This window comes from Protomyctophum bolini (assembly GCF_963924005.1).
Source record: "Protomyctophum bolini genome assembly, chromosome: 2".
Lineage (NCBI taxonomy): Eukaryota > Metazoa > Chordata > Actinopteri > Myctophiformes > Myctophidae > Protomyctophum > Protomyctophum bolini.
The window spans coordinates 41,442,872-41,467,738 of NC_137863.1; the positions used below are offsets into that span (position 1 = coordinate 41,442,872).

The 24,867-nt window shown below is 43.1% G+C and overlaps 1 protein-coding gene across 1 annotated transcript in view; it reads left to right on the forward strand.

Moving 5' to 3' along the window:
* LOC308328649 (receptor-type tyrosine-protein phosphatase gamma-like) overlaps positions 1 to 24,867 on the forward strand; it is a 385,093-nt gene that overhangs the window by 215,679 nt on the left and 144,547 nt on the right. The window contains 2 exon segments of the mRNA XM_080782637.1: positions 4,217 to 4,399; positions 12,702 to 12,850. Of these exon segments, the coding sequence (XP_080638763.1) occupies positions 4,217 to 4,399; positions 12,702 to 12,850 (332 nt within the window).

Genomic DNA, 24,867 nt, shown 5'->3' on the forward strand with positions numbered 1-24,867 from the left:
ATATATTCAGTGACAGCATATTATATTGCTTTATTGTAGTCTTGCGGTGTTCTCCTGATGAAGTCGTGTTCGTGTTGCGTGTTGCATTCAGAGTGTAGACTAAAATAACGCTCACCGTATGATGTCACCCATTGGTTTGTGGTGTTGTGAAGAAATGCGAAGCCAAGCCTGTATGCTACTACTACTACGTGGCTTATTCCTAAACCGGATAATGTTTTCAGATACATATTTTAACATGCTGATTTTAGCATTATGTTTCACACTGAAAGCTTATATTCCCGCTTGGCTGGATGTCTTGCACTGCTGCATATCAGAGGAGGGATCTGACGCTAAATTGTTTTGAAAGCATCTGAAGCATGGTCTATTTACCATGGCCCATTATGCCTGTATGTCAGGTGCGTAACTACCGTGACACAGCCAAGGCAGTTGCGTTGGAGCGGCCGTGCAATTTAGGGCCCCGCCCTATATAAAATAAAAATAAATAAATACAAATCTATACTATTCTACAGTTGATATAATTTTGACAGAGCCCCGTTACGACACTATGGGCTTGCGTATACAGCTTGTGTGTGAGTAAGGTTGTCCGTCCCGATCCAATCACGTCAGTTTCAAATCATCAGAATCGGATCGGGAGCAAACACGCGTGACCGGGGCCATCCCTAGTATCAATATCATTACATCCATATCATATATATGACATGATGATATTAGACTGGATATTGTCTGTGATTTTGGACTATAGTATCGTATAGTCAAAGCTAACGAACAGTAAAACAGCACACAAGGACACATTTCAGTACATTCACACAACTGCTTGTCAGTATCTTAACAGGCGTAATACTGAGAGGACATGTGTGTCAGTCAGGCATGCCACGTATGAGATTTTACAGTACGGTACGGTGCCGATATTGATAACTTATACTTCGGTAAAAAAAAGAAAGATTGCCCCCCTCCCACCTATGTCTAGTCACTACCTATAGTGACTATATATATATATATGTATACATATATATGTGTGTGTGTGTGTGTGTGTGTGTGTGTGTGTGTGACTTGTCATGACTCATGATTATGAATTGATTACCCAGGACCGAATGCCAATAAAGTATTCAATCAATGAATCAATAGCTATTCCCCACTGTATTTCACTGTACTATGGCTCCCCCTAATGGCCGTTTTGGACCCTGTACGCTGGAGCAGAGGAAGTGCAATCTGCGCATGCTCACAACTGTGTGCCACTGCCTCCGTGTTGACAGTTCACACTTAGTTAGTACATATGGAAATATGGAATATACAATTGGATCTGGGTGTCTTTCAGCAACACTAACTCAAAGGTAGGAAGCAACTTTTCAATCTACTGCAGCTGTGTGGTGAAAATAAATGTTTTGCCTTAAGTCTCAGCGAGTGGAGTTGCTTTGCATATGCGCAGCATGCGCCGCCCACCAACGCTGTATTCTTATTGATTGAAATATTTATTAACAGTTTGCATAATTACAGTACATTTCAAGCACACACTCAATACAAAGACTGTTAACTGTGAGTGGACGACCCAATTAAGCATTACACTTATTACAACAGGGTCCACATTGTTCAATTCATCAAAACATTTAGAGACATACAAATAGACATCTCTATGTAGCTAAAGAACAGAACAGGAATTCATCATATATATAAGCAAAAAGGGAAAAGATACATATACAGTGAGGGGAAATGGGGGGGGGGGGGAGATTCAGATTTTACAGAGGCCAGTTTCGAATTGCAGCCATCCGTAGTAGGTGCCCTTTGAGAGCAGTTTTTAAGGAGTCAAGGGATTCACATGTCTTAATGACTGTTGGTAGGGCGTTCCACATTTTGGTGGCATATAGGAGCGAAAATAATTTAGTCCCTTGTTTGTGCCGAATCTGGGTTGTACGTAGGCCTACATGGTTTGTTGCACTCCCTCTGGTGTTGTGGGTGTGGACTTCGTTCACATTAAATTAAAATACCGTAAGCTCGGAAATCTCACGGTATCAACACCGTGGCTGTACCTGTCGTGGTATTACCGAAATTCGGTAAACCGGCATGCCTAGTGTGTCAGTGAACCCATAGGAGTTGCTGTACAGTGTGCGTGTGTGTGTGTGTGTGTGTGTGTGCGCGCGTGCGCGTGTGCATGCGTACGTGTGGATGGGGACGTGATGATACGCTGTCTCGCCAGCTCTGTCTCAGCTCCGCATAAACAGCAAGGTGTTGGATAGAGCCCATGTCACATTGTCAGATTTCAGCACCAGCCATGCCATGGCACGCAACGCCATGCCAGGCCTGCCTATCTCTCCCTCTCCCTCTCCCTCTCTCTCTCTCTCTGTCTCTCTCTCTCTCTCTCTCTCTCTCTCTCTCTCTCTCTCTCTCTCTCTCTCTCTCTCTCTCTCTCTCATATCATTCCTTTCACCTCTCCATCTCTATGTGTTTGCAGTCTTTGGCAATCTGTGGCTGTTTGACTGTCACTCTGTCTCTCTCTCTGTGTTTCTTTCTCTTTAAGTTTCTCTCTCTTCGACACTATCTCTCTGGGTTTGCTCTTTCTGCCCCGGGCTGTCAATCCCTGGACACACACTGTCAGAGCATGTCTCTCTACAACAACAACACACACACACACACACACACACACACGCACACACACACACACACACACACACACACACACACACTACACACTACACACATGACATATGTTTATGGCCACAGTACACAGTACACACTATGTACTCCCTAACACTGGCACAGTCATACACTATACAATTCCTGTTCATTCAACTCTGAGATGGGTCAATTCTTAACACTATCAGAGTTAAATGAATACAGAGGATTTCACTGTGTAATGAATCCACACACATATGCCATGACCCATATATGCACACAAACTGTGTGAGCGGTGCGCACGCACGCACGCACGCACGCACGCCCGTGCCCTTCTCCAAACTTCTGGTGTCTGTGAGTTACTGTTACTCAGCTTGCCAACGCTGCAGTCAGATGCTGGCTTGTAGAAAGAGGGTTGAGTATGGGGTCAGTAGTAGTACACGTTCCAAAAATCCACATTATATAATAGTGCAACTGGCCCGTGGACAGGAATGGATCTGGTGTTTCAAGGTACAAGCAGTAAAAGGGACACTTTCACATAAACCCCCCATAAATATTACATTTTCTACTCCGCTGTGTGTGCTGCATCAATAGAACAAATGTTTCCAATAGAACAAAAACGTGTCAGTGTTGGTTGTGCTTGCCTGTACCATGTTTATTTTGTGAACTAGTTTTGATTTGACATCATTGACTCGCGGTATGTTTGTCCTTTGTCGATTTCATGTTGACATCAAGTCAAGTATAACTAAGGATAAACCTTTTTTAAGAGTGGCTGCAATTGTTATTTGTTTGTACAACCTATACCCTCAAAAACAGCAAACACACCATGTATAGCCGCAGGCTGTATTATGTACAGACAGTTATGTAATTGGCGATATGGCTCGGCACCTGTTGATTACCCTGATGGCCTGGCTGTGGATGGAATTTAGCATAGCGGTGGTATCATCCACCGTGAGAGTGTCGAGGTCGATGAACCGCTTATTCATGGCTATGCACTGCTTGGCATACTGTAATAACTGTATACTGTATTATGTACTGTACGATGTGCTCACTGCTGGGGCTATTGCACCACACCCTGTAGCAGTTCTCCATATGCTCTGTGGGCAGCAGCCATCATTTGAAAGAAATTGGGGACTTCCTTCACAGCTGTTATCAATGATGCTAATTATGGTTGTGTATTCCATTCTGGGTGCTGATATTGTGCATGCTGGTGCCTAACTGGAACAGCAGTGCGTCTCAAAGGCCCCTTTTTTAACCAATTAATTGTCATTGAAAACAATATTAACTGAACCAAAGCGGTGGTCTATGTGGGTCCATTTGGTTCCATTTGTGCAGAGTTTATGGGGTTCCTTTGACATTAAAACGTTTGAAAACCACTCTGCTACACAAAATGGAACGGCCTTCAGAATCATTGATAACACCTGTGAAGGAAGATAGGCCCAATTTCTTTCCAATATGGCTGCTGTACATACAGTAGAGTCTACTCAGGGCGCCTGTGCAGCTCCCATGCCAGGTGGTGATGCAGCTCGTCAGGGTGCTCTCGCTGGTGCTCCTGTAGAACATTGTGAACCGCATCACTGACCGTCCGCTGCGTTCCTTTTCCCTATAGGTACATACGGGCCAGACGAGGGCTGGGCCTCGGCTTACCCGGAATGCAGGGAGAGGAATCAATCGCCAATCAATATTGTGGACCAGGAGGCCAGAGTGTCCACAGAATATCAGGAGTTGACCCTGGAGGGCTTCGACGCAGAATCCTCGAATAAGACATCGATGAAGAACACTGGCAAAACAGGTACTGTATATAGTAGAGCCTGATTTTCACTTTGCATTCATCATACAGCATATATCCCACTGCAGTTGGGCTGTGCCTCCCATGTGTAACCCACTATTTACAGTAATTATAAGTTGAGAAATGAGGAGGTAAATTAATGCTAAAAAATGTCACCTATACATAGCGTACTGTACCTTACTCTGGCTGACTTACAGGTCCCCTGGTACGCTTCCCATTGCTTGGCTAGTACTGTGGTTTTAACCCATTCTGACCTGAGATCAGATTCTAAAAATGTCTTCTAAATCCCGACAGTTTTCTGAAAAAGCCATGTTTCTATGTCAGTGGTTCTTCGATTTTTCAAAAATAGCAGACCTACAAGCTCGTAGCGCTTGTAGATCTGCTATTTTTCAATAGCTATAAAGCATAACATAATGCTAACACCAAAAGGGGTTCCCACCCAGAATGGGTTAATCATTGGGCTAGCGCTCGCTAATCAATATCATTTATAATAATTAACATCCGCTGTCTGGGCGGAGAAGCGCCACAAAAAAACCCGAATGAGAGTCGTTATGTTCCATTTTGTGGCTATCGTTCTAATCAATCACTAAATGTTTCAGTGAACAGCACTACACTACACACTGCCAGTGGTGGAAAAAAGTATACTCAAATGCTTTACCTCAGTAAAAGTGTCAATACTGCAATATAGAAATACTCTGTTACGGAAGCATGAGGCCAGTCCGCTGAATAGGCCTTCAATTAGGCCTACATGTCAGTGGAGTATTTGGATCCGAGATGTAGCGGCGTGGAAGTACAGTAAATTGGAAATACTCGAGTAAAGTAAATTACCAAATGTACTTGGCTACTTTCCACTACTACACTGCACTGTAGAATGCACAGACAAATATGCTGTGTTGTGATTGTCTCACACTAGAGTCCTGTCTCATATTGGCATAAATGCGTCCCCGCATGTCACAATGTGCCGCACTACATCCCACACGTGAACCGAACAAGACAGGTGCAATACGGAGCGAGCCATTTGTAATAAATTGTTGCACAGACAGTTTTCATTCAGACATGATGATGCATCCATATTAGCAAAACTGACATGGCAGGTGTTCCCTATCTGTAATATACGCGGGGCCATCTGCATTCAAGTCGCGCGACATCTCTCGGATCCCCCCCCCCCCCTTGTCAAACCCACAGGTATTTTTCACAATTTCAGCCTGTCACAAAGACGGATGATCCTCTCTCCCCTCTGTGTGCAAATGGAGTTGAAAGGCTTTCGCGGGAGCAACAGGCCACAGGTGGTTTGTGTCACTAATATTGACAGCACTCAGAATGCAGCCAGCCGCCCCAATTATTATAATTTCAGAGTTGCGCTGCCCCTGAGCACAAGTGTGTGCTTCGCCGGAATTATGTTTTGCATGCCGTCATTATGGTTTGACCGCTCACAGACTTGTGTCTACTGAATTGAATTGCAGTCGAAATACACTTATCTTCCCACTTTCATGCAGTTATAGGGGAGTCCATCTGCATATAAATGTTGTATAGCAATGGCTTTGTTTGTGTAGGCAGTCGTGGACTACTTTGTTGTAGAAATTGTAGCGCAATTGGGATATTATGTCTATGTATAAAAGCAATATGCCCAGAGTCTGTTGTTCACATTGATTTTAGAACAACTACGGGAGTTTGAGGTACTCCCCTACACATTGTGCCCTAAAAACACATCTTAGGAATACTTTCACATGTTTCAAAATGTACACAAGATTTTACCAAAACAATATTTTAGAAAAAAGATCCTTTGGATCACCTTATTATGACCCTCTCAAATATATTCTACCACATTTTGTTCTTAGAAAGAGATCTATTTTTTGTTCATTCATGAAACATGTAATTTCTGTATGGGCAGGAGCAGGGGCGGCCTTAAGGATCGGGAGGCCCCATTCATGACGTCATCATTTTAATAATTAATAATAAAATAAAATGTCAGTGTGTATTATCGGACTTCAAAGCATGAACAGCATACACAGCCAAGTAGAAAATACACAAAAGCAGCTTGCTTGATTAAACTTTAAAAGGCAGCATAGGCTATACAATGATGTAATCGCAACTGTCAGCGCTGCTAGTGCAGTGAGTGCACACACTGGGAAGTGGGAACAATTACAAGTAATACTACTATTACTATTACTATTACTACTACTACTACTACTACTACTACTACTACTACTATTACTACGACAACTTCTTTTTGGGGAGGCCCCTGGAGGCTCGAGGCCCGTTTCAATTGAAACGATTGAAACATATGTGACCAAATTTGACTAGGAGACTGCCATTGGATTTTCATTCATTTCATTTCATATCAAAGCAGGGAATCATAGCTTCAAATTGACATATCGGTTGTTCAGTTTGACCCACCAGTTTTGGAGATATGGCTTATAGAGCGATGTCTTGCAGAAAACAGCGAGTTGAGAAAACAACAGGCTTGAAAGGTTCACTTCTGTGGTCTCTAACATTACACCTATAGCTACATGTTTAAGCATTTATTTCATATTTACATGTCAATTTCAGCTTTGACACTTATTTCAGACATGCTCTAGTATGTGAAGAGTCTGCCTGTGCTATTAACTCATTTAAAAAAAAAATGTTTTTCTCCTCTGGTGAAAAGCTGGAATGTGCGCGATGGCAGTCTCTCAGTCAAATCTGGTCACATATATATAAGGCCGCCACTGGGCAGGAGTAGAGCTGGTGAAGTGATGATCCTCCACTTTTGTTCACTTGCAGTTGTGCACTTCCTTCATGGAGGTCACCTGACAGCCAATCAGCCTGCAGCACGGAGCCGTGTGTGTGGGGGCAATATGTTGCAGCTTGTCCTTGGCACATAGGGGGGGACAGCCAGGACCAGGCTGTGATGGAGCACGTCGGCAAGCTTTCAATTACTGATGAGTAAAAAACTCAGCCCGTGATGAGTCGAGTTCTTTCCGTTGCCATATGGGAAGAAGAACATCATTTGCGGGGGAGCCTTTTTTCCTGATATAGACAAGAGGATGTTTCCCATTTTATTAAGGACACTGGTGATTGGACCAAAGGACCTTGAACTACTCAGCTGAGCTAAGACTTGAGCGATGGAGCTGGGTAGGGGGAGATGAGCTGGGTGGGTTCCCTTTTGGAAGCCATTCCTCATCTCAACCCTTTGGGTTCAGCGCGTTCAGTGGCCAAAATGGCACTATATATGAACATGCTCTTATATGTAAGATCATCCGATTGTTAGGTGCGCACACACGGAACTCATCGTTCTCGGTAATGAAATCCACCTCGGTTTCGGACACGAGCGTAGCCTGATGGATGAGTGGCCGAAAGGTAAAATACAGCACAATGGATGAGGGGATGAGAATGCACCCCCCTGTGGGGCGCAATGCACTGACAATGAAAGGGTCAATCATATACACTAGAGACATAGATATAGAGCCTCTTCCTCTGTCAGGAAGGAACCCTGCACTCTAAGGTCACATAGTGCGGGCGTGCTGTTCAGCAGAGACTATAGTTGCTGTAGAGCGGTTAAAGAATATATATACCGTAGCCAAAAACAGTCAAAATTTTTTGTAAAAATAAACATCTATTAGAAACAGCTACCTGTGCGGTCTCAGTATCCACGTGGGAGTGCATGGCTAAATGCACAGTACAGTATTGAAATCCCACAAATGGACCGTTCTCTCTACTATTTTGTTAGGAAATCTATGAGATAATGCAAATATTAGTGTAACTAATAAGCGGACAAGGCGTATAGAGAATCCTCAGTGCAGCTGCTTGTTCTTTTTCACTGCAGACAGACATCTGGTACCTCTGTCTCATTATTACCGGCAGGTTTCCCGGGGAAGGAATAAAGATATGGGGAACAAGCAAACATCCTTCTTCACATTCCAATAGTTACACTGTGAGTGAGTGCCGCGCAGCTGCCTGCCACGATGAAAAGGAATCCATTTGGATCAGCGCAGTTAGCTTAATCAGGCTCGGCAGCGACAGTGTGTGTGTGTGTGTGTGTCATCCCCGATGGGAATGGACCAGGGAAGCCGACCTTCAAGGAGCTTGTATATCTATCGCCAGCGCTGACTAACGCCTGGAGGAGCGAGATGAGAGAGAAAGACACAGAGGGAGCCTTCAAATCAGAAAGAGAGAGAGAGAGAGAGAGAGAGCTACTGTTTCACCTATACCATGCTACACAAATGGACTGACGAAATACCATAATAGTCACAGAAGCACAGGGTTGTCCTTCACCGTGCGACATAAAGGCTGTTTTTTTCAAATAAGGCCATGCTAACATCAGTAAGTCTCACAGTATAGTGACATCACGCTATAGCACCAGTTGTTTTGATTTACATTTTACAATTTACAAAACTAATATTGTGTCAGCATACTATCAGCGTCATGTTATTTGACACGATCCCATTCTCCTTCGCTCACTCTTTTTCTGTCTCTCTCTCTCTCACACATAACTTGATGATAGCTGTCCATAGATTTTACAGCCCACATTTATGACAATTAGATACACATGTGTTGTGTTGTTATTCATTTTAGGGTATAGCCTGATTGTTTTAAATCCGTTGTTCTTGCCACTGTAAGATCGAGAAAGACTTGCGTATATATATTGCCCATCGACTCACAACATAAATGTTTAATGTGCATCGGTTTTGTTTGGCGGAAATGTGTGCGGTTAGGAGGAAAAGTGCGCTGGCCTTGGACACCGACACATATACGTGACGTTGATTCACTTGTGTGTGACTGTACGGTGGATCAACAATGTCCCTATAGCTTATTCTCTGTCCGTACCAAGTTCTATAACAGAACAGCAAGGCGGAATCTCCCACCACCAAGACTATGGTGGTGTGGGCAATGGTGGAAAGTAACCAAGGGAAACTTTGACAGAAAAAGACTCGCTCACCGTATAGAAACTAGAAGTAAAAACTAATTAAAAAGACTTCGTCAGTGCGTCTGGGAAAATCATATAGCACTGATGAAGTGCTTTTTAATTGCACTTTGAGCACAGAGCACTTTATGTGCATGATTAAATAAAAAGAAAAAATATTTTCTTAAGTCTCCAGTCTAAGGAGTTTTACTTCTAGTTTCTATGCGGTGAGCGAGTCTTTTTCTGTCAAAGTTTCCCTTGTGTTTTTGAGACCACCGCTACCGTAGTCAAGTTTGGGAAAAAAGGACAAAGAAAGTACATTTGTCATTTACTTAAGTACAGTTTTTTTGGGGGGGGGGAGGGGGTGGGGGGGTATTCTTTACTTTACTTGAGTATTTACAATTTCCCAATACAATTATTTCCCAACTTTAATTAGTTACTTTGTAGATTGATTATTATTACAGAACATACATTAACCACTTCTTCAGCCCTACATTTCGGGCATTTGAAAATAGCAACAGATGGAGGACCACCTGCGTGAATATAGGCTCAGCTCAGCGGTATAGTTCTGGTGAGTTTATTGGAAAGCAGCAGAATGTGGGGAAGTCAACCAAAAGTTCTAGCACATACAACAGCTGCAGAGCACAATAGTGCACAGCTTCTGTGATACTACATAATGGAGGGCTGTTTAATAAAGGGAGAAGCTAGGAGGTGTTGAGTCAAGGTTATAGCTTCCCACGATCTTATAGAATAAACCTTTCAAGAAATGTGCATGTATTCAAGGCTTTATTTCCATGTGAGCCTCATGTTTACACATTACATTCAGCCGACCAAGGTCTTCACGACTTATAGCGTCTAACTCCTGCACTTCTCTTAACCCATTCTGACCGGGCACCCATTTTGGTGTTGGCATCATGTTATGCTTTACCTATTGAAAAATAGCAGATCTACAAGCTCATAGCGCGCCACCGAGTGGCGCGATACGAGCTTGTAGGTCTGCTATTTTTGAAAAATTCGAAGAACGACTGACATTTTTAGAATCTGATCTCAGGTCAGAATGGGTTAATCAGACCAGTGTGTGTCCCGTGGAAACCTCGTATGAATCTGATCTCAGGTCAGAATGGGTTAATGCACTCTTAATGCGCCGAGGGCGGGAGTTATGGGGCACAAGCGTATGGGGGGGCCAAATGTCAGGGGGCATATGATATTTTTGACCCAGTCCAGCCCTGTCTGAGAATTTGAGTTTGAGAATCACTGGTCAACTGGTTTTAACGAGATACTGTGTTGTCTTTTTACTGTAGCATGTTTTTGATCTGCCAAATCATTGTGCCAATGCCCCCCCTCCCCCCCTTTTCACATCTGTGCTCCGATCTCTGATGTTCTGAAATGTTAATTCAGATATGCAGCCACATCACTCACATGACATTTAGATAATCTAGGTGAAATTTTCGATTCGATAGCACCAAGTTGCAGGAAGATAGTAATTCTGCAGATTGCACCCGCTTTCATTGACATTTATGTATAGTTCACAGTCGGTGACATCAGGAACATTGTGGTTTGGCGCATTCCAAACAGAGTTTGTTCCTGGCATGTGTAGTAAACATAATAGTCTTATTTGTAAGACGTATTGTAAGTGGCAAAGTTCGAGTATGTTTATCTGCAGTCAAATCGCACCTCTGATAAACCTACACATTGACTCAAGTCAATACCATATTCCTTGCCGTTAGAGGTTAGATCCTCAGTCATCTATTTAAAAGAACCATTTATGTATAGTTCACAGTCAGTGACATTAGGAACATTGTGGTTTGGCGCATTCCAGACAGAGTTTGTTTCTGGCATGTGTAGTAAACATAATAGTCTTATTTGTAAGACGTATTGTAAGTGGCAAAGTTCGAGTATGTTTATCTGCAGTCAAATCGCACCTCTGATAAACCTACACATTCACTGAAGTCAATACCATATTCCTTGCTGTTAGAGGTTAGATCCTCAGTCATCTATTTAAAAGAACCATTTATGTATAGTTCACAGTCAGTGACATTAGTAGGAACATTGTGGTTTGGCGCATTCCAGACAGAGTTTGTTTCTGGCATGTGTAGTAAACATAATAGTCTTATTTGTAAGACGTATTGTAAGTGGCAAAGTTCGCGTATGTTTATCTGTAGTCAAATAAATCGCACCTCTGATAAACCTACACATTGACTCAAGTCAATACCATATTCCTTGCTGTTAGAGGTTAGATCCTCAGTCCTCTATTTAAAAGAACCATTCTCACGCTGTGTGATTGATGACATACTGTATGAGCGTGTGATAAATCACACGTCAGCTCTGTTGAGATCATTTCTGTGGTTGTGTGTCTCCAATAGTTTATATGTTAGATTGATACATGAGGGTCAATATGTTTGCTTAATTGGCAGTCCAGTCAATAATATTGATCGGAAATCTCGACTCTATGACAGGAATAAGATATCAATTAATCCCAAGACGTGCACACGTGTGTTCCTCAACATGTTTTTTTCTGCCCCTCACATTTTGTTGTGGTGTCAGCTGTTATCATAACACAGGAACAACCTCTTTACTTGGATCTTGTTATCCAGCATCTACAGTATAGAGCAGTGCATCTTCATTCACTTTCAAAGGCAAAATGTGACGCATCCTAAGACATGTTAAATGTTTTACACGTTTTATATAAAAAGAAAAAAAAAGGCAAATCAATAAATTGTCTATTGTGGAAGAGTCATGTGTCATTTGAGAGAAGGTCCCGTCCATGCACGTTCTTCCATCTCTGACCACCCCACGTTAAAGTGGACCCAGTAAAAAGATGTCAGGCACATTTTACTTTGATTCAGTTCTTTAGACTTGGGCCAAAGTCTTGTTGAGCGGACAAACCAGGTCACTCCTTTTTGCTCCAGCGCTTCCTCTTAAACGGGGCCAGAAATCTCCGCGCGAAAAGAATGAAATGGAAGCAGCCGTGAAATTCAATCAGAGGCAGAAATCTCTCTGACAATGGGAGCAGTTATTTAAGGTCGCTCTGGTTAATGGAACACGGGGGCCCTCTTTAGAAGCACTCGTGAATGTTCGAATTAGGGGCCCCTTAACTCTCGCTATATGTCACCAAGAGGCGGCGGAATAACAAAGGACTCTGCAAGGACGATTTGCAACGGTTGAGGAGATAGATTTTTATAGACAAATTAGCCCCTCATTACAATTACAGACCTTATAGTCTTTTGAGGCTGTCAGAAAGACGGACATTGTCTGTGTGTAATATTCAGCACATCTCCCCCAAGACAAAAGACAAAAAAATGCCAAACCTACGATTAGATTTAGCTATGTCCTCAGAAACCTGTGTCCTCCTTTCCCCGTTCCTTTTTGTTTTAAATAAACCTATAACGATGCTTCATTGTCTTGTCTTGTCCCTTTCCACAGTGGCCATCATGTTGAAGGATGACTACTTTGTGCGCGGAGCGGGGCTGCCCGGGAGGTTCAAGGCAGAGAAGGTGGAGTTCCACTGGGGTCCCAGTAACGGCTCCGACGGTTCTGAACACAGCGTCAACGGCCGCAGGTACCCAGTGGAGGTGAGTGGGGTTGGAACGGAAACAATTAACCCATTGTTTCTCTGGAGTTGTTGTTGTGGGTTTACATAATACTGTGCAGTAGTTTATATACGTATCAGCAATGATGCATGACGAGATCTATGATATTTGGTAGATGACAGAGTCCCTTGTTTTCCTCTAACGAGACACCGTGCATTATCAGACTTGTATGGTCACTTACCAAAAGGAAAGAAAAAATCACACCGTGTGAACTGAGTGGTGCAACTCCCCCCCCCCATCTCTCTCTCTGTCTCTCTCTCTCTCTCTCTCTCTCATTAGCAGGCAACAGTGCTGCACTGTCTCTCTCTCTGTTTCTGGCACAACAGCGCCCCTACTGGTACTAATAGTCATGACTGTGTTCAGGCTGTGTTCATATATTTCACTTTAAATAGTCGAGGGAAACGGCAAACATGTCTGTGTCGTAATAATCATTCGAGTCCCACAAACACCTGCTATACTGTGTGTTATCACTGTCGTTGTGGTTCGATACAATTCCATATCATCATTGTACAGTTTTATGTCCATGGCTTCTACATCGAATTATACTTGGTCCGGTGTGAACATTTATTTAATATTTAATTAGATGTTTGTTACTGGTTTGTGATACTGGATATTTTGATCAATGTATGACAGAGTCTGTTTGATCAGATTACCACACCAGATCCAGATTCTATTCTGGCTCGCGATCTGTGTCGCAATAGGTTCTCTCATTCTAGTCTCTGTTGTGTCTCATTAATGTATTGTCTGGGGGGGGAAGAAACTTTCTTCAAAGGGGAAAGAAAATGACAAGTAGGAGCCGGAGATCTGAGGGGAGAAAGAATTTAAGCCGAGAGTTGTGGAGTTGTGCGAGGCCCTGAAACTTCATTGGGATATTATTAAGCAGAAATTGTCTACTTATCTATTATATTTATATACTCCATTGCACGGTGGTGGTGTCGTTTGCGGCTTGCAAAAAAACATTATGAAAATAAATAAATTATATCTAGGCTTTTTTGAGTGGTGCAACCACTCCGAGGAACAGCAATGTCCGTGTTCACCTATGTATACCTATGTGTGTCCGCCTATGTGTTGGTTAATGAGCACCAGTATATGACTATTAGTACCAGTAGGGGCGCTGTTGTGCCAGAAACAGAGAGAGGGATAGTGCTGCACTGTTGCCTGACAATGAGAGAGAGAGAGAGAGAGAGAGGTGGGGTGTGATTTTCTTTTACATGAGTCTTTTTACATGAGTCAATCATGTCATAAGCAAAATATGTCCCCCATGGCCAATAGGCGATTTCCCTTTGGATAAGCGATACATATTTGGTGTTTCCCATACGGGAGACCTATAGGGTTAGAATCCCGGGTGTGACACCCAGAACGCGCTGTATAGAGAGAGAGGGAGTATGATTTTAGACAATGTTGTGCTCCACGACAAACATGCCTCCGAAGGCTCGCTCACCCCCGCTAAGCAGGATTTATTTTTATGGGTAACTGGCGCGCACAGAAACTCTTTTAGCGTCTAGTAATCAACCTATACACAGCAGCACCTAGCCATGTGTGTGTGTGTGTGTGTGTGTGTGTGTGTGTGTGTGTGTGTGTGTGCGCGTGCATGTTCGTGTGCGTGTGCGCGTGCATGTTCGTGTGCGTGCGAGGGAGGGAAGGAGCAACGGTGTTTGTGTGCAGGTGTTGTTTGCTGTATGGATATGTGCGTGTGTGCGTGTGTGTGCGTGCGTGCGTGGCGTGCAACATGTAAATGTCAGCCATCCCTGTGTTTGGGCTCAGCCCAGAGACCCAGCGCCTCTTTGCAGCCATCTGCCAAATAGATGAATATGTATCATTTGACATTTGGAAGATCAGCATACTGACAGTTGAGCTTGATTTCATAATCTTTTGCTCCCAGTTGAACTGTGTGTCCTTTCCCACCCACTCCATAAAGTTATATACTGTAGACTAGACTAGAGGAAATTGTTTTGTTGTATGATGAAGTACATAATATTATGGCTTAAAGGGATTGGAAAAAAGGTTTTTGTACTTTTTCTTAACTTTTTTTTAGGTTTTCTGAGCTCAATTGCGCCCAAAAAACCTGATTTTTTGACATTTAGTATAGATTTTCTGTGGCCTGGGGTTTTCTGGCTCAAACAAGTGCTCTGATTTTCCTGCAGTTTCTTATGTCACAGCCTGCACATTCCATATATTAGTAAGTTCAGGTTTTGTTTTGGGTGTAATTGAGCAGGTCATAAAACCTAAAATAAAAAATAAAAAATGAAAATAAATGTCATGAAACCTTCAATGCAACTCCTTGCAACCAAACGGTTTCCAGTAGTTGCATGCGATCATTATCCCCAATGGCAGGTGCAAGGAGTTGAATTGGTGTGACGTGAAACGGTTTTGTTTGCAAGGAGTTAAGACTATTGTTGCATTGGTGTTGGTTTTTGGGCCTTTGAGAGTGGGGGCTTAATTGGGCACAGAGAGACACACTCAGCATGAGTGTGTGTTTGATTGCTTTAGCCATGGATCCTGGTTCAACTGCCATTGCCTGGCCTGTCAGCCTGGCACACTGGAGAATGTTTAAGTGATTTTTTATTTAATTTTTTCCAGTTTTTCATGTGTTTATGAGGTGACGGTACTTCATTAGACCCCTTGGTGTGGTTGTTATGTGCAATGATGTCCTTTTGTATTTAGGGTTTCTTCCTGGAGGCTGAAACCTTGACAGTCAAACGTGCCAATAAAAAAACCCCCAGTGATATAGTGACATCACAATAACATCCCCTCCCCTAACCCCTACTTACTTACCACTCAAGGCATACTTAATGAACTGATGGGTGTGTCTACTGTCTACATACAAAAACATTTTAACAAATATACTTTACAGACAGACAAACAGGCATTACAGACAGACAGGCATTACAGACAGACAGGCATTACAGAAGTGAATATTATGTGTGTGTGTCTGTATGAGTGTGTGTTTCTCTGCATGTCAGTACATGGGTGCTGCATATGGGGAGTGGCGTATAGCTCTCCCTTAAATGCCACCCGACCTTTTGAATGTCAAGGGCACATTGCTCACGTCTGCAGCAACCTTTGTCCCAGTGAAAGTTAATAGAATTTCCATTTGATCATACAGGAAAGATGACGTTGCACTGTGTGAGAAGAGAAAAAACACAAAAAAACAATCATAGTTTAATATACAAAAAAGAACATGACAATTCTCGCAACGGACCAAAACTAACAGAAAGAAAGACCTGCAGTAAAACCCTCAATGAGAATGTGCAAAGGTGACTTTTTGAGCAAATCTCACAGCAGCAGTATTATGTGAAAATTGCTAGTGATCTTTTGGTCGTCAACATGGATGGATGGATGGATGGAGGATTGATCAAATGTTTTACTTAACCCATTCTGACCTGAGATCAGATTCATACAAGGTTTCCACTGGACACACACTGGTCTGATGAACCCATTCTGACCCGAGATCAGATTCTAAAAAATGTCAGTCGTTCTTCGATTTTTCAAAAATAGCAGACCTACAAGCTCGTAGCGCGCCACTCGGTGGCGCGCTATGAGCTTGTAGATCTGCTATTTTTCAATAGCTAAAGCATAACATGATGCTGACACCAAAATGGGTTCCCGGTCAGAATGGGTTAAAGATGGAGTGCCACGGTTTCTTCCCCACCCTAAAACATGATCATCAGGTATTATTTTAATATAAGGAGGAAAAGCCTTTTCCAAAAAGTGATACAGTATTTGTTAAAATCATGCTTTTATGTGGACACGCCCACCAGTTCATTCAGTATGCCTGTTTTGCCTGGTGGTTGGTGATCCACCTGAACTGAAGCCGCACCCACAGCTGTAGTTGTATGATAAAGGGGGCGGGGTTAGGGGAGGGGCTGATAGTGTGATGTCACTATATATTACTGTTTATTTCATTGGCCCGTTTGACTGTCAAGGGTTCAGCCTCCAAGAAGAAACCCTAAATACAAAGTTAATACACCATTGCACATGAAAAACATTGTGGCACACCGTCTTTAAGTAAAAGTATACTGCAAATGCAATATAGAAATACTTTAGTACTAAGTACCAAAAGTAGAAAGTACTATGCAGAATGTCCCATTTCAAGTTTTCAAATGTATACAATCTTTTGAAAATAGCTGATATTGTGAGCTTGTAGATCGGCTATTTTCAAATGGCCGAAATATGTTTTGTAATAATAATCAACTTGTAACTAGTACCTAAAGTTTCCAAATAAATGTAGCTGAGTAAAAGTACAATAGTTGCCTCTGAAATGTAGTGGAGTAGAGGTAAAAGTTCTGGAAATTGGAAGTACTCAAGTAAAGTACAAATACCTCAAAATTGTACTTAAGTACAGTACCTAAGTAAATGTAGTTACTTTCATCACTGAGTGTGGTGAGAAAAAACAGGTGTGCTTCCTCTGGAAACTGCCCTTTGTTGAAATACTAAATGGAAAAAGCAGCAACTCCAAAATAAAAGATGCAAGACTGGCTCAGGAGAGGGAGAGAGAGAGAGAGAATGTGAAAGAATGAAAGAACAATTGTGAAAACAAAAAAGTTTTGAGTAGAAGTGTTTTGGTTCTCAACTTTGACAGAAAGTATCTTTTTCTTTTACCTGCGAGCTCCTCAAATAGACTACCCGAGTAAGTATACTCCGAGTCAAGCCTCTCCTGTCACCTCTGCAATACAGAGTACAGACTTTAAGGAGTGCTTCCGTGTCACTGTCTACAGTCTATAGACATTCTATTATAGATAGTCTATTTGAAGTGTTCAGGTATCAAAAAATAAAATAAAATACTTGACATTCTAGCCAATCTCCTCATGTCAGAGGGCATTTCAGGTTACCAAACGTACTAGCTTGGACATCTCCGTCAGTAGAAACATGCAGCTGCATGGTCTTTAGACGAGGATTAGACTCAACCTGCAGTAAATGTGTATTGTTTATGTTCAAATCTCTACAGTTCAATATACAATGAATTCTGCTACAGGCAATACTTCTCTCCCCCAAAAATAGAATCTAGTCCAATTGTGCTACAGTATCTTCACATAATATTGTAATATATTGTATATTGTAATATTATATTAAATGAAATATTGTAATACATGTAATATAATATTGTAATATCATATAGTGTAATATTGCAGTAAGTCTGATTACCAGTAAGGCCTCACTCACACCTTCGCAACAGACTGATGGTACCAAAAGTAAAAGTAATCCTTTTGCAGAATGTCCCATTTCGACGTTCTCAAATGTATAACAATCTTTTGAAAATAGCAGATCTAAAGCTCACAATGCGTCGCATTGTGACACATTGTGAACGTGTAGATCTGCTATTTTTAAAATAGCCAGAATGTATATATATAGGGCCAAGTGGTTAATGTATGTTTTGTAATGCTAATCAAATCTTACAAAGTAACTAGTATTAGTAGTTTTCAAATAATTGTAGTGGAGTAAAAGTACAATATTTTGCTTCTGAGACGTAGCGGAGTAGAAGTAAAAGTACTGGCACAGTACACCGGACAGTGGCCTTGAGGTTATAGTGTGTCCGCTCTGAAACTGGGAGGTCGGGGGTTCGATCCCCGGCCGGGTCACATACCAAAGACTGTAAAAACGGGACCCAATGCCTCCCTGCTTGGCACTCAGCATCAAAGGGGTGGATTGGGGGGGGGGGGTCAAATGAACGAATCAAATGATTCCCAAGCGTGGCGTGAGCTACAGCCTGCATGCCACGCTTGGGAATAATTTGATTAGTTCGTTTGACCCCGCTGCTCACCGCCGCTCACCGCTCCTTGGCTGTGTACGGCTCGCCGCTCCAAGAGACGGGGTCAAACGCGGAGAACCAATTTCACCGCGGTAACTTGTGTGTGACAGATTGTGTTCGTCTTTGACTTTGGTAATTGGAAATACTCACGTAAAGTACACAAAACCCCAAAATACTTAAGTAGAGTCAAATGTACTTTGTAGTTGCTTTCCACCACTGGTATATCTGGCAAATGGCGATACTTTCTTAGCAATCAAGTTGACCAGCTGTGTCGCTTGAAGACGTCAATGTTTCTCTATTGTGATTGGTCGGGGCGAGTGGACTATAATGGCTGAGGTGCCTCTACTTTGGCAACGACCATCTCGGGGAAAATGGCTGCAATCAGAGCACATTCAGACTGAATAATGAAATAAAATGAAAATCCAGGTTGTGTTTCCCCCCCTTCCACTTTCTCTTATAGAAACACGCAACAGCTTGCTGGCTACACTGGGGGTGGGAGGTGGGTGGTGGTGGGTGGGTGGGTGGTGTACTCATGTTCCTAAACTGCCATTCTCCATTCCACTCAACGGCTCTGCGTGAATGATGTATGATTTACAAGCCTTTGCCATTTAGTAATTGTTGCCTAATAGGGCCCTTGAATGGCATGATGAAGTAGAGACCCGCTGTGCACATACCTGCTGTTTCTGAACAGTAATGCTCTGGTTAATATGCCAAGCACAGCCCTGCCAGGCATTAGTGCATCGGCTAATATCCAAGGTGTGTGTGTGTGTGTGTGTGTGTGTGTGTGTGTGTGTGTGTGTGTGTGTGTGCGCATGTACAGCACACGTGTGTCAGGCAAGTCTTTAGATGCATTGTTAAAGCCTTTAAACATATACATTGTAGTTCACATTATGAACATATACACCTGGTTTTCAAGTAGTGGTCCAGGGACTATACCAGTGGTCCTTGAGGGGGGGTTCCAGTTGGTCCCCAGCTAAATGATGGAGAGTAACCAATTAAACCCTTATTAGATACTTAACTTGTGAGAGCGTAAAATGAAACCTAATGGACCCTTATGGGTCCATTTGCTTTCAATTATGCTCTCAAGAGTTGAAGTATTGTTAAACATAATTACTTAATTTACAAGAAGTCTACACAATTAGAGAATGTAGATGTTATTTTCATCAACATTTGGCCTGTTTTCTATATCCATCACAATGCAGCATGGAGTTGTGGACAAAATCGTATCCAATTAAATGACGACAAAATATGAAGTGGGTCTGGCTGAATGCAGAATAAATAATGCGCATTGATATGAAAAGGGTTGAAAACTACAGCACTATACAGTAGCCTACAAGGCCCCGGGTGTGAGAGAATTATTCAGACATATCAAATACTGTCAGCCTGCTGTACCAGAACCAATGTCACACCGTGGTTTGCATGTAGTTGCTAGTTCAAAAATATGCTGCTAATATACTATGCATGACTTGGACGATGTGTGCACACCCGCACGGTCCCTTGAAAAGCCAAAAACCAGTATTACATTTCAAAAACACGTGGGCGTCCTCTGGAAAATAAAGCTGCCTTTCAATATTTAATGAAAAGTGGATTTCTTTTTCTTTTTCACTTTTGGCAGTGCGAGGTTTTCATCCAGCAGTATAGCGCGTTGAAACCCAAACCTAGTCCCCACGTCTGTTGAAATAGACTTTGATAGAATCCGGCTATACAGTGATGGCACCTGATTAGATTTATGCCAACTCCAGCCACAATGTCTGAGAAGAAAAAAAAATCCCCCCAAAAAAACAGTTACTGTCAGTATCTGATTTATATGCAGGAGAATGCAGACAGCCGCAATATTATAATTTTTTGCTGGGTAACTCAACAGTACGGTACAGTGTGTCAGCTGATAATGTAGACTACTGATTATAAATGCGTGGAATTCAACAGAAAAATTCCGCCCCATGCAAGTTGATTTAGAATAGAGTAGAATAGAATATAGATAACAGATAACATAATTTCATTATTAAACATAAACACCACAAAAGGACAGTATTATCGAGTCTCCAGTGCAATTCGAGCAATTCAAATCTCAAAACTTTATTTTGCTTAATTCAGAACTTATATATAAGTCGTGTTGGCTGTTGTTTATTTGGCTCAATCGGCAGGATCTTAGGTTAGCTCGGGTTTCCAATGGTGTGGCAAAATGCACAGTATGTTATTTTCAGTCTGCCGTACAAATAAATGACGATTCTCTGAGCAACAGCCAAAAGCCAATAGCCAATTACACTTTCACGGTAGCATTTCATTATATTTTCATCTCTGCTAAAGGCATGCTTTCTTTTTTTCATTTTGACCTCCAAACAGTAAGCACAAGTGTATGCCAAGTGGCTTTGTTTCTGTTGGATCCCTCCGAGCACATCTGAGGTGTCCAGAAGGGTCTTGGTGTTGGTGCAGGCGAGGATCCTCCTCTCCCCCTCTCTCTCTCCTGCTGTGGTGGTCTCCCATATGTCAGTGGCAGGCTGCAGGTGAAAGTGCTATCGAGGCTAGCTGGCAGAGGTGCTAAGCTATCCATTCTGTGCGACCGCCTCTTTGCCAAGCCTCCGTTTTTTATCTCCACACACCCCCCTCCCTCCCAAGCCCCCCCAGACGTGATAAACGAGACGAGCGGAGGATGAAAAGATGGAGGAGGAGGGGGTGGGGGTGTGTGTGTGTGTGTGTGTGTGTGTGTGTGTGTGTGGCTCCAGAACTTGCGCCACCAGCTTTTACCCACCTGCCTAGATAAGAGAGGCACTGTAAATTAACACGCGATAGGGGGGCTGAGAGATAGAGGAAGGGGGTGGCTGAGAGAGAGGAGGAGGAGGGCTAAGAGAGAGAGAGAGAGAGAGGGAGAGAGAGAAAGAGAGAGAGAGAGAGAGGCAGAGAGAGAAAGAGAGAGGGGGGGGGGGGGGCTGCGGGTGTTGGGGGGGTATAAGAGGTTGTACAATTTCGCTCATCGTTCTTTTATGTGTAATTTACAGTATGCTCCGCCGTACGACGGTTCCGCAGTACTGAAAATAGCAAATCTATAAGCTCACAACATGTCACATCCGTGACGCCTCGTGAGCTTATAGATCGGCTACTTTTTTTCTCCCCGGCCCACGACACCGTCTCGCATGAGTCACGAAGTATATAAACCAGGCTTTACTCACACACACACACACACACATACACGCATAGTATATATATACACACACTCATCGGTTTGCTCTGCTCCTTTGCTTTGCCGCAGGTATAGGCCCTACTAGCTATCTCAGATAAAGACATTGTCATTGATGAATGGGATTTTATTTCCCATCAACCTTTTGCCGCGTGGGGAAATGGAAAGCGCATCCCCCCGCCCCTAAATCATCTGATGAATAATGATAACGCCGTGGTTAGCAATTTCATTTCTTTGCACTATTTGTCTGCAATACCTTCGCTGCGTGCGAAAACTGTTTGTTTTCCAACGAGAGCAGCTGTAGTTTGTTTTATCCGGGGGACTTTTATACAATCGGCGCTCGGGGGAACACGCTGAGCTTCCTCGTGGAGCTGGAGGAGTGTTTGTTACCCGCGTCGTGTGTTTTCAAACCGTGTTTACCGTATAGGCACACGAGGGGTATGCATGCAACACAACTGCCAATTCAATCTCCGGCGCTATACAACATCATGCCAGAACGCTGGTGGGAGATAATGCCAAGCCCGTCATGTGTGTTGTTGCCATAGTGAAGTTGATAGGCCAATAGAATGAGCCAATGCTAATGTTGAACAATGGAGCTGTATTATGCTCCCGTCCCACGTGTTTGTTTGTATGTATACGGCATGTTCATCAGCTCATGCGTGTGTGCCGACGCAACAAGCAGCGCTCACTGTGCACAAGGGATGATCTGTCACCCCGGCGAGGGGCAGGACAATGGTTTTAACCCCCCCCCCCCCCCCCCCTTTAGGCGAAACGGCGCGGCCAACGCAGGGGTATAGTGCGTATAGCAGACAGGCAGCTGAAAGCCTGCACTGACACAGCGAAAGCCTCCCCGCCTCCTCCTCCTCCACCACCTCCTTCGACACCCATTACGTTTAGCAGCCACAAGGCAGCCAACGTTGCGTGCGTTAACGTGAACACATGCGCTGTTTCTTTTTCTTTTTTTTATAATTTTTATCCCACGAATTTGTAACCCATTTTTCACCCCTGTGTCAATTATCTAATGTGGTCCTGGGCTCTACACACCCTCCTCCAACCTGGGGAGAGCAACGGACTTGAACTCATGCTTCCTTTACACCCGACAGGGGGGGAGTTTCCCTGGTTGGACGTAGCACGTGGAAGGAACACGTTATTCCAACCAGTTCCTTTCCCCTCCATCAGGCGCCCCGGCTGGCCAGGGGGAGGCAGTTTAGAGGCCAGGATTACTGCATGTTTTTGTGAGGGTACCTACCCTAGGGGACACAGGGAGATCATGCAAACTCCACATCACATCACATCCACGTCCACACATGCACTGTGACGCACACGTACTTTCCCAGTAGCCTAAAGGTGTTTGTGTTTCGACACCACAACATGTAATGAGTGGGTTCATTTGGGATGATTTGGTTACACTCCCAAAGTTACATTACTGTGTACTTTTATATCTGTTGGATCACAACATATCATTAATATAATCCACCACTCGACGGAGTGGGAACACAGATCCCGTGCCGTCGGTAAAATACAATGGTAAAATACATACAGGTGTCCATCCATCCATCCATCCATCTTACATAATTACATTAGCCTACTTTTGTGCCCAACCCAACTTCCCAAGATCATCTGTTAATAATTCCCTCCCTATCAGTAATGTGATCTATTACTGTACATAACATTACCCACACTGTACATCATTTGGTGTCCATATTATTCAGACCGGGTATAGGACTAGTTAATACAAACATATCACTTTTGGGCAAACAGTCTTCTCTATTAGACCCTCCAACACTATAGCCTGGAACTCACCTATGCTTTCTATGGCATAGAGGCAGCTCCCGGCAGGATCCGCCGGGAGAAACTGTGCGCAGCTGCTGGACATGAGACTAATTAATTAGAGCGACAGAGAGAGAGAGAGAGGAGTGTGTGTGTGTGTGTATGGCTGTGCGTCAATTTAACAAAGGTGCAGACGATCAGAAATCAGCAGAGAGTGATCGACGTCTGCGCTGCTCTATGCCGAATTGAAGTGGACTCGGACCCGCAGACTTCTTTTTCCTCCCTGGAAATAAAAACTGTCTGGGTTTCCGAGGCTACACTCCAACACTGGAACAGTCTTATACAACTTAAGAGAAATCCCCAATTACCAAACTTTTTTTCCTTTGAACTCAAGAGATTGCTTAAAGCAAACCAAACTCGCAATCGAGGGGTAATCAAAGCACCTCAATGTCGACACTTCTTTCACATGCCGTATACCATCATTATCAGGCGTTATCACTCAGGCATTAATGTGCCCACTGATCTGTTGGATTGGTCATTAGCCTCGTGGTGTGTTAACTTCAGTCAGCTGGGTATCAGTGAATTACCATCTTGTTCAAACTCAGGGGTTTGGTATTCTAGGCATCTTTCTGTAGTCATCTCAGCACTCTTCTACTTCTGCCATGCTATTTTTGCTACTCCCTCGGACCCGCCTACGTACTGTACATCACCGCTATAAGTGCCAAACAGCTACCGTGAGGCTTATTTCCTTTAACCTTGTATAGGATTCTATGTTCAGGTTCAAACTCTTTCTGATAGATATCCACGTTATGATGCTATTATATAAGCCATTTTTGTGAATTGATTTTTATTTTTTTTGTGTTGGTAACTTCCTTGTTCCCTTCAGGCAGTGATAAACTCCCAGATAAACAGCCTTTTGAGTCTGTGTCCTCAACAAGCGCTCGAGATTCAATTTAGACTTTTAAAGATGCACTCAAAGCATCCATTTGTTATTTCTCAAGATTCATGCCGTAGGCTCATAGTATGTGCACAGTCAATATCTTGCCGCATGCTGGTGGTTCAGTTAATTTAGTATTTATTTTTATAGGAAACCCATTATTAGCTGATGCCATGGTAGTCAATCTTCCTTTGGGTCCACACTCCTGACGTACTATAACACATGACATAATAAACATGAAATTGCGTTAATATACATTAAAGGACCACTTCACCACTTTTCAACTTACCTTCATATAATTGGTCCTCACGAATGTTCATGATAAAAATGCCACCATTTCTTTCTACTCGGTCTGTGTCTCTTGGGAG